Below are 15,309 nucleotides of genomic sequence, written 5' to 3'. Positions count from 1 at the left end.
AGGTTTATCAATGCCATCAAAATTACTATTTTGTTTTTGCTTGTTTGTTAATGATCAAGAAGTACGAAGTAGATGAGGAAAACTAGGATTCTGTGTGTATTCAAAGCACCGCCCTTATTGTTTACAATGCGTGAAAAGGTGTGCTGTGATTTGCTAAGTGGATTTATGGCATTTTGCAGAGAAGGAGGACTGGCGTTTGTCGCGGCTTGAAAAAAAAAGGGAAAAAAAGATGACAAAATCACACGGCGGATATCGGATTTTGCGTAAAATTAAGAATTTACTTTTTAACCCTTGTGCATTGTTCCAATTCACTATCCTTTCATGTTGTTAGTGGCCATTAAACGGATGTAAAAATGTATCAGATGAATATTTTTTTCAATTTTATTTTGCATAAATTTGTTAATCAACCTCAGTACTGATCAAAACTACCAAATATTTACAAAAATTTCATGAGTTTAACTCTTTAATTGCGAAGTTCATAAGTGATGTCACTGATTTGAGGAGGGAAAAAACACAAAATGATAAAAAGTGATTGTGGACTGGATTTTTTTCACCTTTTTCACAGTCTTGGGCATGCCAAAAATTAGTAAAAACATTGGCTTTGATGCATTTTTAGTTTTTGTGCAGCATCAGATTTGACTTTTTTCTCCCTCATTTATGGTTTGTGGCCATTTTTGCCCCATTGACTTCCATTATAACAATGTTTTTTGATTGCAAACCTAACAACACGTAAGGGCAGGGTTTAAATTGGGCCGGGGCTGTCCGGGGCTAAGCTCCGGCACATAGGCTGAAGGTCTCGCTCTGCTCGTGCCAGTGTACCCGCTGCACTTGTGCGTGTGTCCTCGCTGCGCTGGTGCGTGTGCACTGACGCGAAGGCAATAATGTGTTTCCATTCATTATGGGGCATACTCACCAACGCAAGTTCAACGATTTGCGCGAGTAGATTACATACAAAGTCAATGCAAAGACGCAATCAGACGCGTCCTCGCATGGGGCAATGCAAATGACGCGAATTGGGCAGCGCAATTGCCGCGGAAACACGCGCTTTTCCTTTTAAACGCGTCTTCGCGCAAGTTATACAACTCGAGCGAATAAACTCAGGAACTTCAAGAACGGCTTTCACACAGGATCATTTGACATTGTAGAGACAGAGAGAGAGAGAGAGCGTGAGAGAGAGAGAGAGAGGGGGGGGTAATAATGGTGCCCACGTTGAGGAAACTTAATAGAAGACTAGAAACGTGTTAAGGACTAAAGTATGTATGTCACTCATCTAATTACAGTATGTTAACTGGATAACACTTCATATAACTCATTGTATAGTTTAATACATTTATGTATTTTGATTACACAAATCAAACCTTACGATTGTTTTAGTTGCTGACCAGCATAGGGAATCTCTATTGCTAATTTATTAGACATGTTGATGATACAGTACTGTGTGTTGTAACTTTTCTTGTTAATTTAATCTTTTTGGGTAGCCTATCTTATAGAATTATTCAAGGAGGTTGATTCCTTTTACTTCATTTAAAGTTTGATCAATTGTGCATAATGACATGTGCAATAAATGGATATAGGGTGTCAAACTCATAGATTTGCATAATTTAAAATTCAGACGCTCTTTATGAAATATTTGTGGTCAATCTCTGGCACAGATTTAAAGTTGAAACTTATCAAATCCTATCAGAGGTCCAGAATGTCATTAAAACACACCAGTAGCTTTGCTGTCATCAGTATTAAACATGTTACCCCTTAAAGTACCCTCCCCGCAGAGCCCCCCCACATAACAAATCCCAATTTAACCCCTGCGTAAGGGTAGTAAATTTGGCCACTAACAACACGTAAGGGTAGTAAATGTGCCCACGGTATATTGTTGAGGTTTTTTTATTTCAAAGCATTTTCTTAAAATATGTGTAAATATAAGAGTTGTCACCAAAAATCATTCCATTTGCTGAAACACAGAGAAAGTTGTGGCCAAATTAAGACTAAAAAATAACAAAAATGGCCCCAAGAACACATAAGGGTTAATACTGACCTGATACAATACTGATTTTGGCCATAACAAATTTTTTTAAAATGGTGTTTATCGCGTTTTGGAACCAAACTCTTCATATATTGAAGAAAAGTTTTTATATGTAGAAATATTGAAATTAGTGTTTTTTAATACTCATCATTGTCATTTCCTTTTTGTTTTAAGTAGCTGTGAATGTGATTTCTAGATGATAATGTTTTCCACAGGCCATGGAGAAAAACGTGATGGCTTTGAGAAACAATGTGGACAAAGTGCTGGAGGCTACAGAGCTTCTCATTGGCCAGGTGAAGCCCCTATCAGCCCCATTAATCCAGTCAGAAACCAGACTGCTGTCACAGGACCAAGTCCATCTTGCCAAAACACTTGCTGAAATTGGAGCACAAGTTAAGGTTTGTGTTTTAAAAATAAGACATTATGCAAAAATCTTCCAAATTATTGAAACCTCTATACTGTAGCTCCTTTACACATTCATAAACACAAGTGTTGTGCTGTTCTTTATCCATAGGAGGAGCTGGAGGAACACCACAGTTTCATCACAGAATTGAATTCATTGGAGCAACAACTGAACAGCTTTGAATGCATTACAAAGTCCTCGGCTGACAACATGGACAGCCTAAAGGTGAATCTGTGACCTCCTAACATTTTCCCGGTTTTGGAATTTTTGGTCTTAATTATGTTTGGCCTTAAGTCTTTCTTTGTTATGGATGAATAAGGTGATGGTTAGTTTTATGTAAATCTCTCTCTCTTTCTTGCCCACATATAGATGGTTCTGTTAGATCTGGGTGGACTTAAGCCTGACCTTGATGTCTTAAATCAGAAGAGCCTCAATCTCACACTTGACTCTACAGAGGATGAGAAGCTACAGACCATCAACACACAATATGTTCAGATCTTCTCTCAGGCTACAGACATGCACAGGTAAGTAAAGCTGAAATACAGTTCTGTTAATAAACAAGTCTTTTAGCAGACTTGTCAAACTCTGAAATTAAAGAAACCTTGTTACCCTATTGTCATGTGAATGCCAAATCAACTCTTTGTCTGTAGGAAGCTGTATGGAGAGCATCTGCGTGCTCAGAACTTCCAACAGATGTGCAAAAGCTGGATGGAGATCATGGATAAAATTGAGTCTGGTTTGTCCAATCAAATGTCTGGAAATGGTTTTGTCATAAGAGAACAGCTAGCTGTGCATCAAGTAAGGCTTACTATATTCGAATGTTGTCATTTTTATATAGACCAGTTCAAATGATGTAAACAACGCTGGTCCAAAAATACTTCCTGTTACAGTTTGTGACAGTTATTTTTTTATTTTACATATATTATTATCTTTAAGATGTTTGTTTAACTTCAGTTAATTCAGGTTTATATGTTCTGTTGGTTTATTTTATCCCAACGTTTATGTAGTGTTAAAAAACGGAAACATGAAGAGCTTCTGGACCAGTGTTGTTTACATCTCTTGAACTGGTCTATAGATATTTAGTTTACCATCTGTATCGTGTTTAATGTTTGAAAAATGTTTCTCCTCCAATGAATTGTTTTAATTTGTCTACACTCTAAAAACAAACAGTGCTTAGCACATAAAGTGCTTCACTGGCTCTTTATCATAGGGGAACCTGTGTAGAACCATATTGTGCTATGTAGAACCATAGTAGAACCATATGTGGTGCTATATCACCCCTTTTTGTTCTTCATAGGTGCTGTATAGGTACTATTTAGCACTAAAAATGGTTCCCCTAAGAATACAAGCTTTTTAGAGTGTAGAATAGATATTTTACTTTTTATATGTCTTTTATATTTCGACATGGATAGATATAAATAAATGAGAAACTCAGATGCAATAGCCAATAAACGCCACCTCCGCCAAAAATGAAAAAAATATATAAATCAAACGTTCTCGACACTTATCATATGATCATCAAACGTCTTCCCTTCAAAACCGCTTAATTCCGGCGTCATGCCATTCAGAGATACCACTTTGTTGACAGAATCCACTAAACGGCACTCCGATTTTTAGCCAAGACTCTTAAGTGCACAGAAGATGAATTGGATGAACGACAGCGTTTCCCTTGTGAGTACTTGGGACTGAATGCAACCCAAATGTGGCAGTGAAGTGCATCACAGCGCCCCCTAATACGTGGTTCAGTTTCTTCATTTTTATATTCTGACTTTCATCGCCTGAAATGTTTCTAGTTGCATCTTTAGTCATTTTGCAACTCTTTGCGGTGTCTTGTCCAAAGTAGTGGAGCTTTTGGTCAAAAAAAAAAAAACTTACATGCAGCGAAAGACAGACAAATTTGTTAACTCTTTCCCAGCCATTGACAAGTTAACTCGTCAATTAAGAGAAAATGCTTCGCTGCCAGTGACAAGTTTTCCCGGGTTCATTTTTCCACTATTATCCACCAGGTGGCGCTCTTACCCACTTATAAAACACTGAAGCATTCACTAAGGCCAAACAGTAAAAACTGAATTTGTTCTCTAACAAAAGTCCTTCACATAAATTGCAATTATCTCAGCTTTTTCCTCAAAATGTGGTGTTTTTAACTCTTTCACCGCCAGCATTTTGTAAAAAAGGTGCCAGCCAGCGCCAGCGTTTTTCATGATTTTCACAAAAGTTTAATGCCTTCCAGAAAATGTTCTTCTTCAAATATATAAACATACAATATACCAAATGAAAGAACAGACCCTCTGCTTTCAAACAAAAAAACCGTTTCATCCTACCTTGAGTAGTTCTTTTGTAATCAGCTTTTGAATATGGGTAGGTTTTTGCAAAAACACCACATTTTGAGCAAAAAGCGCAAAGATAATTCCATTTTTGTGACGGACTTTTCATAGAGATCCCATTCAGAGCGATCTTTAAAACAGACACGGACATGCAGCAGCTTGCCATAGGGCAATACTTCCGGTTTAAAAAGTTGCGGAAGGGCGCCACCTAGTGAATAATAGTGGTATTGCGGAAAGACTGAAATACTCGTCATTGGCGGGGAAGCGTTTTCTCTTGATTGACGAGATATCTCATCAATGGCGGGGAAAGAGTTAAGGAAACCTCCCTGTATTTGAGAGGTGATAAAAAGAGAACAAATGAAGAACGTTTTTTTTTTTTTTTGAAAGCAGAAAGGTCTTTTCTTTCATTTTATTTATTGTATATTTAAATAAGAACATTTTCTGGAAGACATTAAACTTTTAAAAAAAAAAAAATGCTGGCGCTGGCTGGCAACTTTTTAAAAAAAAACATTGAAATGACCAAAGTGACATTAGTGAAAAAAGGCATTTCAATAACTGACTAATAACTTCTTCATTGCCATTAAATGTGCAGTAATTTTTAGAAGGATCTCTTGACAGAAATGCAAAATAATATACAAAACTATATTATCAGGGGTGTATAAAGACCTTTTTATAATAAAGCGTTATGTTTTTATTACCTTAGAATAAGACATTTTTATCTACATAAACAGAGGGTCCCCTTATGTGGAAGTCGCCATTTTGTGCCGCCATGTTTCTATAGAAGCCCTTAATTGACAAACTTTTTATACTAAGTTGTCTCCGACGATAACATGTTTTTCCGGTGGCGGCTACCATAGATTCTCTATGCGTTTCAAAAGCGAGAGGTGAGCAGTGGACTGAGCCGTTGGTTGCAATTTGCAACCTCCCCACTAGATGCCACTAAAATTTACACGCTGCACCTTTAAAGTGTAAAAACTGAACATAAACATAAGAGCCTGGTAATTTACATGAAAAAATGTCTAAGATGTTTTGAATCTGAACTTTTCAAATATTCCATTACAGTGGATGTTCCAAATAATGTGTTTATATGAAATCCAGCATAGCTGCCATTTTGGTTATTGCATTTGTATTACATGTAATACATTATTCAAACTTGAATGCAAATTTTAGTTAATTTCAGAACATTCTTGTGCATGGAAAGCTATCAATAGTAGATATTTAACATCTAAAACAAAAATCTGTTGTTCATAAAATGCTGTGAAATTCATTTTTGAAATGGTTATTACAGAACTATTCATATATTAATAATTAATCTTCCAGAGGTTGAAAGTGGAGATGCAGATGAGCCAGCAGCTATGGGATGCTATGATCACTGAAGCTTTACGACTACTGGAAACTGGTCAGATTGAGGACAGGTGAGCTTATCCCTCCAACCCCAATAATATTGACAGGACTCAGCTGTGGTTAAAAAATAAAAGAATGTGGCGTAATAAACTTTCTGAAAGCAATCATCACCTAACAAGTAATTAAAATGGAGGTTATCCAACTAAGTTTTTCCACAAGCTCCAGCTGCGTCCATAACTCTTGGAGCTATGTGGTATGGAAGAGCTCAACTCTGGAACAAGCTGGCTCGCTTTCAGGAAATAAAACCGTGTGTGCTACCACAGTGGAAACAGCACGAAATCATATTTCTTTCAGCCGATAAGTGCTGCTTCAGATGGAACTCCTGCACAGTTACATTCAAGATGTTTCATGGGCTTAAATTATGTCTGGATTTTCACTGCAGGAACGGATGTCTTGTAGAGAGCCATATAAAAGTGCTTGCTTTATTTTTTTAGATGATTGCTAAAGCTAAGTTTTATAATTTAAAAAAATATATTTTCTTAAGATAAAGATCCTCAATGACTATAACAATTTATAAGTTAATGTTTTATAAGTTAAGATTTTCTTCTGCACAATTTCCTTCTCAAAAGCACTGACACACTTTTTTCATGACCTGCAGGAGTCATCTGATCCGAACCCTTATCGGAATAAAGGAGCACTGGCTGGGAACACGGCAAAGGGTCCAGCATCTGGAAAGGCAGATGAAAGAGTGTCAGATCTATGATTCGGGTTTAAAGAAACTTTCAAAGTTCCTCAAGCGCGTTGAAGAACTACTGCCCCCTGCAGGACTGGTGCCTTGCACAGTACAGCACCTCCAAAGCACTATAAAGGACTTTGAGGTAAGTCAAAAAATAAATTGGTTGCCATATTTGATGTCCTTATTAGGCTGCAGAGCTTAATCTAACATAACTGTCGTGTTTCATTTTCCACAGTGGGCTGAGGAACAACTGCATCTTCATGAAAATCTGTATAACCAGACTTCAGAGACATGCAGGCAGATTTATCCACTAGCAGATGCGCAGACACAAGCACGCATGCAGGCCGAACTTGATGCCCTCAAAGAAACGTGGGATAGAAGCTGTGTCCTCGTGAAGGAAAGGAAGACTCTTGCAAACGCCGTTACTCATGTACGTGAACCATTTCTTACAAACAAGATACAGTAAGTGCTTTGAACGGGCTGTGAAATTAAAGCAGAAAGGGTTGACATTTCGGAGGAGGACGCAGTTTCAAATGAATTTGCCTGGGCATTACGTGATCGGTCTAGTTAGGTGCCCTTGTAAGTTTTGTCTGAGGAGAGATCCATCTTCAAAAGCCTTGAAAGAGTGTGGTTTAGAGAATTTTGCCTATTCATTTTTTAGGTTATACATGTCAGGGGTTCTCGAATTGTCTTGTGGCCAGGGACCCCTTACAGAGGAGAAACATTTTCAAGAACTCCCTTATTTTTACACTTGTTTCATAGTGGTTTAACTTATGTGTTATGTGAGGGATTTTTTTTCCGAATTACATTTGAACTCAACAGTTATACTTTTTAAATTGTCTTAAAAGCTTTTCTAAAATCAACATTTGCATGGAAATATATTAATATAAATATATAATTATCTTAATAACACAATTCTATAACAATTTATAACAAATTATTTTACAGACCCCCTGGCTATACATTGAGGACCACCAGGGGTCCCCTGACCCCACTTTAAGAACCCCTTATATGTCATATAAATACGATAAGGACCTCAATCTTGAAAATAACCAAACCCACATCTTTTTCGTGTGCATGGGTAGAGCAATAAAATTTGTGAGCAATAATGATTAAAATGGTGGTCTTGCTCAGCTGCCACTGACATACATACCCGACATACTCTGCATTTCTCTGACCAAATGTTTTATATTGAGCATGAGAGATCAACATTAATCTGTCTGTAATCCATAAATGAGGCAGCTGCGCCACATCACACAGTAGGTCTTTAAAAACTAAGCCAATGCACAGTTAATGTAGATGTCTGTACAGATCATCTGCCGCAAGCTGTCTCACAACTGTAAAAAAAAACTTGACTCGATGTTTTTGCCTTCAAGACTTTGCAAAATTTTTTTTTTGTTAAAAAGAAACAGACGAACAGTTAGTGAGCAGGTACAAAAAAAATCTTAATTACACTGTCAAAAATAATGGTACAGAAGCTGTCACTGGGGCAGTACCCTTTAAAAAGGTCCTAATATGTACCAGTTAGGTACAAATATGTATCTTTGAACTACCAATATGTACCTTTGAAGTACTACTATGCACTCTTTATGTACTTTTTTGAAAGTGTACTGTCCCAGTGACAACTTTTGTACCTTTATTTCTGAGAGTGTACCCCAATTCACAATGGTAAGCTTATAATAATTTGAGCTGTCAGGTATTATTTTGTTGGAAATGTCACTTTGGCATGACAGTTGACTTCAACCCGTCTACAGATGGTACTTAACCAAAATTGTGTTTTTTGCTGCTGTGGATACTGCAGAGGCCGTGGCAGATTTTGTATTACTTCTCTTAAAAGTTAAGTGGTACTTTAATCAGTGGAGGTCAGTGATTTCTTTTTGAGGGTGCACAAATTGAAGCTCGTCAAAATATGTATTTGCCCGTCATGTGTCTTGAGAGTATTTTGTAAGTGTGAGCATCTCTTTTATCATGAACCCTTTCAATGTGTGTGCAGCAGGCACGTATTTTGACATGACGAATGATGCCAAAATCGGTTCGGTGCATCATGTGAACCTATGTGCATGACGAGCCAATCGAAAATACTATAAATAATATTTTTAAAGGTGCAGTGTGTAATTTTTAGAAGGGTCTCAAAATAATATACAAATCTATATCATTAGTGGTGTATAAAGACCTTTTTATAATGAACCGTTATGTTTTTATTACCTTAGAATGAGACTTTTTTATCTACATAGACTGAGGGTCCCCTAAGTGGAAGTCGCCGTTTTGTGCCGCCATGTTTCTACAGAAGCCCTTAACCGACAAAGTTTTTTACTAAGTTGCCTCCGACTATGACATGTTTTCGTGGCGGCTACCGTAGCTTCTTTAGGCGTTTCAAAAGTGAGGGGTGAGCAGTGGACTGAGCCGTTGGTTGCAATTTGCACCCTCACCACTAGATGCCGCTAAAATTTACACACTGCACCTTTAAGTCACATTCACTTCAAACCAAATGTAGTAGTGTAAAGCCTATGTGAGTATGTTCCATTGCAACAATTGAAACGCCTCAATCAGATCTGTCCTTTACACAAATCAATGTTTCCTATATATTTATGAATGATTTAAACATCATTGTTTATCTTATTTTAGTGCTTTTTGTATAATTTTGATTAATTTAAAGTCAGCTTGAGGCCCATTTGTAAGTTTATGTCCCCTGGTTAGGAAACACTGCTGTAGAGAAGGAAAAGTAACCTGGCTGCAGTTTTGTATTTCAAACATAGATGTTGATATTTCAGGCAAAAGTTATGAATTGCAGCTTTAAAGTTTTAACTCTCTGTTATTTAACTTATTAAAACCACAAGTGTGGGAGAGGTATATTACAGGGTTCAGTCTTTTAAAAATATGAATAGGATTCAGTTAGTGTAGGCACAAGTTAAATGCTAGTGAGTTGCAGGCGATATTAAGGAAAAAGACATTTTCATTCTAGAGAGCCTTTTGTAAAAAGGTTGGTGTAGCGCAAGATTAGTTATCAATATTTTTGGGCCCTTTTACCGCAAGAGATGACTGTAAAGTCTAAATACACCTGTCAGAGATGCATTTTTTGTACTATATCTGGTGCACAAAGAAATTGAAATAAATGCTCAGTTTAGTTGTGATCTTTGGAATGATGACATCATTGTGTTGACTGCCAAAAGTGAATGGTGCATAGAAAGTGGTGTCCTGCGTTTATTTGTGCATTTGGTCGCAATAGGTAGGGGGATGGTGTATCCCTATACAGTAAGAAGTCCTTCTCTTTACTAATCTGAGATTTAAGCGAAGATAATACAGTGATGGACTGTACACAGATACACACAGCAAAGCGTTGGCTCTTAAAAATCATTAAGACACTACAAGAAGCCAAGCTATATAATGCACATAAAATATGCACTGTTTTAAACTTTTTGTTGGCATGAAACTTATTACAGTATACTATATTTCAACTTTGTTTTTAACCGTTGACAGTATAGCAATGGGAATTATGTCAGTAAAACAACACCAGAAGTGTCTACCTAAAAAGTAGTTTGGCTTCAAAAATGATGAACTTATAAAAATGCTGTTAAATGATTTATGTAGGTGCTTTGCAAAAATACAAAAGAATACATTTTTGTCTTCTTAACACTTGTTATTGGAAGCCTAACTTTTATTGAGTCTGTAATATTGCTTAAAAAATATTAAACGGTGTCATCTGTTTTTATGCATTTCACAATGGAACATTAAAAATAATGATCACTTTCTGTTGTTTCATCACAGACTTGGAATCAATGTGAAGTTGGACTGGCTAACAGAGCTCTCGAACTAGAGGAGATTCAAGCAAAATTGAAAGATCCACTGCCAGAGAAGACAGAAGAACTGAAGGAGCTCGAGCAGATTTTACAGGTATCATAAGCATCTGATGTCTAAAAAATGCAGTTTCTTTGTTCTTAGTTTTTCTGCTATGTCATGTTTATGACAAGTTATGATGTATTGGTTTATGTCAAGTTGTCATAACAGAGACATCTCAAACAATGTCATTGCATTAAAAATGACATAATTGAACAAATGACTCTTAATGACAGTTGTCATAAATGTGCATAAAATCTCCTTCATGTTCATGACACGAGTCATGTCATGATTTTGAAGGTGTCATGTCAGTCTTATGCACAACCCTTCAAGTAAAGTGTTACTGTTTAATGTTCAATGTTAATGGTCATTATATGAATGAACAATGTTTGGACAATTTAATCTTCAGAATTTAGTAAATGCTTAACCACCAAAAGTTACTATAACCAAACTATCAGCATCAGTATTGGCAGATATTAATCCGAATAATCAGTATCGGTGGAAAATTTTTATATTGGTGCATATGTAATGTATTTTTTATAAAAATATAAAATATATTTGTATATTTTATGCAATATTGACTGTATTAATATAACAATTTTACCAATAATTGTATACTTTTGATACCCACTGTAATAGCGTAAAATCAGCTAACATTAAACAATAAGATACTTTCTCACTTGTAAGTCACTTTAGATAGCACATGCTAAATGAATTATGTACCAGAAACATGTGCAGAGCATATGGGTTAAGTTGGCTTTTCTTTTATGTATCGTTGATCATCTTTGGATACTTGCTTGCCGAAATGTGCCAGTTCACAGATATGCTGTGCTATTACATGGGTAGTTAGTGGTCAATTGTAAGAGACGGTTTTAAGTTCTGCTCCATAAAAAGTGATTTTATCTGCCAGTTCCTTGATGAACTTAAAATATAAAAGGCTTTGGTTCAGTATAACCCCCTCTTGATTTAATCATATTGTTTTAGTTATAAACATGCTGATGAGTGAGTGTTGAATGTGTTGATTAAGCTTTAATAAGAAAGAAATTGGGTGAAACTCTCAAACAAAGGAAAATATAGTGTCCTTAACACGTTTGGCCTTTACCCCACCAACACTTTAATGGCCTTTAATGGGTTCCCTGCCCACCCCCGACCGCCCTCCCTTCTTCCCCCCTGTCCCCCTTCGCCGTTTCCCCTCCCCCGTCCCGAGTCTTAATCCAGTGGACGAATGACAGGGAGAGAGAGTAGTAGTGTGCGGCAGAGCAGGGGAGGTTAACTTTGTGCTGCCCGTCGTGTTATGCAGGAGGCTGAGGACACGCTGGAGATTTGGGCTGGAGGATTGACAGATCTGACCAACATGAAGGCGGACGTTTCGCAGTACGTGCTGCCAGCGGACACAGCCTTGCTTCAGGGACAGGTGGAGGAACTTCACAGTCAATGGGAAGAACTGTGCCTAAAGGTGAGTGCATGTGTTTGGGGGGAGAGAGAGGGAGTAGGAGGGAAACCGAGGCACGGGGCTGTTGTCCAGGCAGCATTGAAAAGACACACAATACTTTCACCGCTGGGGCCTGGCCTGCATTCACAATGGCACATGGTTTAGAAAAAGAGAGGGAAAATTGGTACATATAAATGTAGTAAGTGCAATAAAGTCTGTGGACATGCTGGCAATAATGTGTCTTGAAGGAAAGGGCTTTAGTAATGAAGTTGACACTTTAGTGGTTGGTTGCATTGACAATTACATTTTGGCTTCTTGAGATAAAGCAAATATGCTAGAGATAATGTTTAGTCAGGTGGTCATTATTAACAAGTTTTATTACCACATACTATTAATAATTTAATTTTGTTTGAGTGGAGTGATGCAATAGATAAAACTAGCACTGCTTAGGAGATTAGTTATCAAGAACAATAATCAAATGTGCCAGTCATTATACACCAATTTAATGTACTGAACTGGGCCACCAAACCACCATTATATTTGTTGTTTTGGCAATGGTGTTGACCATATATAATTATTTATCTTTATTAGAATCAAACCAGGAAATACAGGAAAATTGTATGCAGTATTAAAAAAAATAAAAACAGAATTAAATTACAAACTAAAGTGTCAATTATTTAATGTGAACTCCCCTTACACTTGACTAATATTAACAAGCTGTTAAACCTAAATGAAATCGTAATATCTAAAATCTAATCTGATGACTTCAGTCTCTTCAAAAGAGTTCAAGATGTGCTTAGTGCCACACTAAATACTGACTTTTACCCGAGAAAGACATTTTTTTTTACATTTTGTGTACATATTTCCAAAACAACAATGCTGCTGGTTGCCTTTCTTCACAATAGACATGTTCACAATACTGTGAAAAATACCCCACTAATGTTAATGTACAGTACTGTGCAAAAGTCTTAGGCCACCATGCTACCATTAGATTTGTTGTCTAGTAATCATATATTAGGGCTGGGTATTGATTCAGATGTTCCAGATCGATTCAATTTTGATTCACAAGCTTTCATATCGATTCGATTCTCGATTCAATTTTCGATTCCGGTTCTCGGGCCGGTTTTTATACTCGATTCTCGAGTCAACTCAATGAATATAGATTTTATACAAATACTATATTAATAAAAAATAACAGTGAACATAAGTTTACAAGTGGGTAATTAATAAAATGAAATTAAAAGCCACCACACTATGGTTGTCGTCTTGCTTTCAAAATCTAAAATGCTTCCATACCTCTTACTTTTTATGTGAAGGTGGCATCAACGTCGATGAAGCACCTAAAACCGCCATTTTAAGCACTGAATGAAAGAATGACATGCACAAGGCAAAAAAGATATCTAGTGAAGAAGACTAGTAATTTGATTAACGGTAATCTTACATTTAATGTTTGCAGAAAAAAAAGAAAAAAAATCGATTCTGCTCTTTGAGAATCGATTCTGAATCAACCACGTTTTAAAAAATTATTAATCGAAAAATCTATTTTTTTGCTCGGCCCTATCATATATAATTATTTTTTCAGTCTCTTTATTAAAATACAACCAGAAAAAACAGGAAAATATGTATGTAGTATTAAAACAATATAAAAGTATAAGCTGAAGTGTCAAGTTTTTAGGGTAAACTCCACTTCCACTTGAGCAATAGCAGGAACTCTTAAACCTAAATGAAATAAAATCCTAATTTCTAATTCTTATCGAATGCCTTCAGGACTTCAGTCTCCTCAAAAAAGCTCAAGATGTGTTTCGTGCCAAGAGAGGTCACACTAAATACTGACAGATGCCTAAAGAAGACATTTAGTTTTGAAAATTGTTTTGTTTTTCATTTTGCGTACATATTTCCTGTATTTTCTGTTTGTATCTTAAATAAGAGTGAAAAATAAATATGGATGAACATTAAAACTTTGCTAAAACAACAAAACTGGTGATGGTGGCCTAAGACTTTTGCACAGTACTATAGACCGTTTCAGCAGTAACAACATAAAGAAGCGGCTGTCGCGGTCCGCACGTAACTTCCGGTAAACTCCGCTAAGAATAAATAACAACAAAGTTCTTTAAACTTAGTTTATTTATACAACAAGCAAAAAAAACAACTTAGATTACCTAGGAAACCAAAACAGTTGTTATTTTTGATGAGGCATTTGTTCAAGAGATCAGTTTAGCAACTAATCAGACCATTAAAAAAACGAAACCGGAAGTAAGGTTCGGAACCAGACATGTATCACGTGCGTCCTATATTTTGTATTAAAAACTTTTTTTTAAGTTTCTTCTTAAACATGGTACAAGCCAAAAGCACAGGTCCGCTGTGACACAGTCAAGTAAAGTATCTGAATGGCTCTGGCTGTGACGTTTGATGAAGCTGCTCTTGTAACTGTAAACAGCTAGAGTAATTAACACAGAACGGCTGCATTTATCACACATCATTGCATGGCCTACATCCAACCCATGGACGCCTCACCAGATTACATCCAGAGCCTTGTTTAGTGAACCGTTTTTTCAGTTTGCAGAATTGCGCTTTGAGTTTGTTGTTGTGTCTCCATTTAAAAATCTGGCTTGAACCCAACTCAGAGTTATTGAGGTCAGTCTGCATGTGCATGTGTGTCAGTGTCTGCAGTTAACAGGTGGCAGGTGGATTGGTTCCCTGGAATAAAGGGCAGATGGTAAAGCCAGGCCTTGCTGTGTCTTTCTAGGAGCAGATCTTGTCTTTGTGTGATTGTGTTTGTGGTGAGGTCAGTGAGCTCATGGGAATTATTAAATAATGTGTCCAACAACAAGCCCCTGAATAATCTCAATACCTTCTTGCGTTCTTACCGCTTGATAATTATTGTGTCACATTAAAGAAAGGCTACATTCGCGCACAGCTCTGTGTGACATTAATGGTTCAAGGAGAAAGGAGAATGTATGGGCTTCGTTGACAAATGTGCTGTTGAAATTACAGTCGTTCTTTTTAACAGGGTGCATGTAAGCTTTTACCATCTCAAAGAAAAACGAGCAGAAGGAAACTACAAAGCGTTGGCCAGGCACCCCGGAGCGTCTTGATGTTAATACATTCTTAATAGACAAACCCTCTCATGGACAGAAAGCAGAAACACAGGGGCCTTAAATGTACCGTGAGCACATTTACACCTGGTATTATTAGCATGCGTTTTGGTCGATCGGA

At 36.9% G+C, this 15,309-nt stretch overlaps 1 protein-coding gene across 1 annotated transcript in view; it reads left to right on the top strand.

The window, feature by feature from the left end:
- syne2a (spectrin repeat containing, nuclear envelope 2a) overlaps nucleotides 1-15,309 on the top strand; it is a 140,337-nt gene that overhangs the window by 105,711 nt on the left and 19,317 nt on the right. Inside the window, 9 exon segments of the mRNA XM_073855956.1 lie at nucleotides 2,236-2,418; nucleotides 2,535-2,648; nucleotides 2,793-2,947; nucleotides 3,074-3,221; nucleotides 6,068-6,162; nucleotides 6,750-6,969; nucleotides 7,063-7,257; nucleotides 10,593-10,718; nucleotides 11,962-12,117. Of these exon segments, the coding sequence (XP_073712057.1) occupies nucleotides 2,236-2,418; nucleotides 2,535-2,648; nucleotides 2,793-2,947; nucleotides 3,074-3,221; nucleotides 6,068-6,162; nucleotides 6,750-6,969; nucleotides 7,063-7,257; nucleotides 10,593-10,718; nucleotides 11,962-12,117 (1,392 nt within the window).

The sequence above is a fragment of the Misgurnus anguillicaudatus genome, chromosome 18, assembly GCF_027580225.2.
Source record: "Misgurnus anguillicaudatus chromosome 18, ASM2758022v2, whole genome shotgun sequence".
In the NCBI taxonomy this organism is placed as follows: Eukaryota; Metazoa; Chordata; class Actinopteri; order Cypriniformes; family Cobitidae; genus Misgurnus; species Misgurnus anguillicaudatus.
Note: the sequence above shows the minus strand (reverse complement) of the source record. Positions and strands in the feature narration are given on the sequence as shown.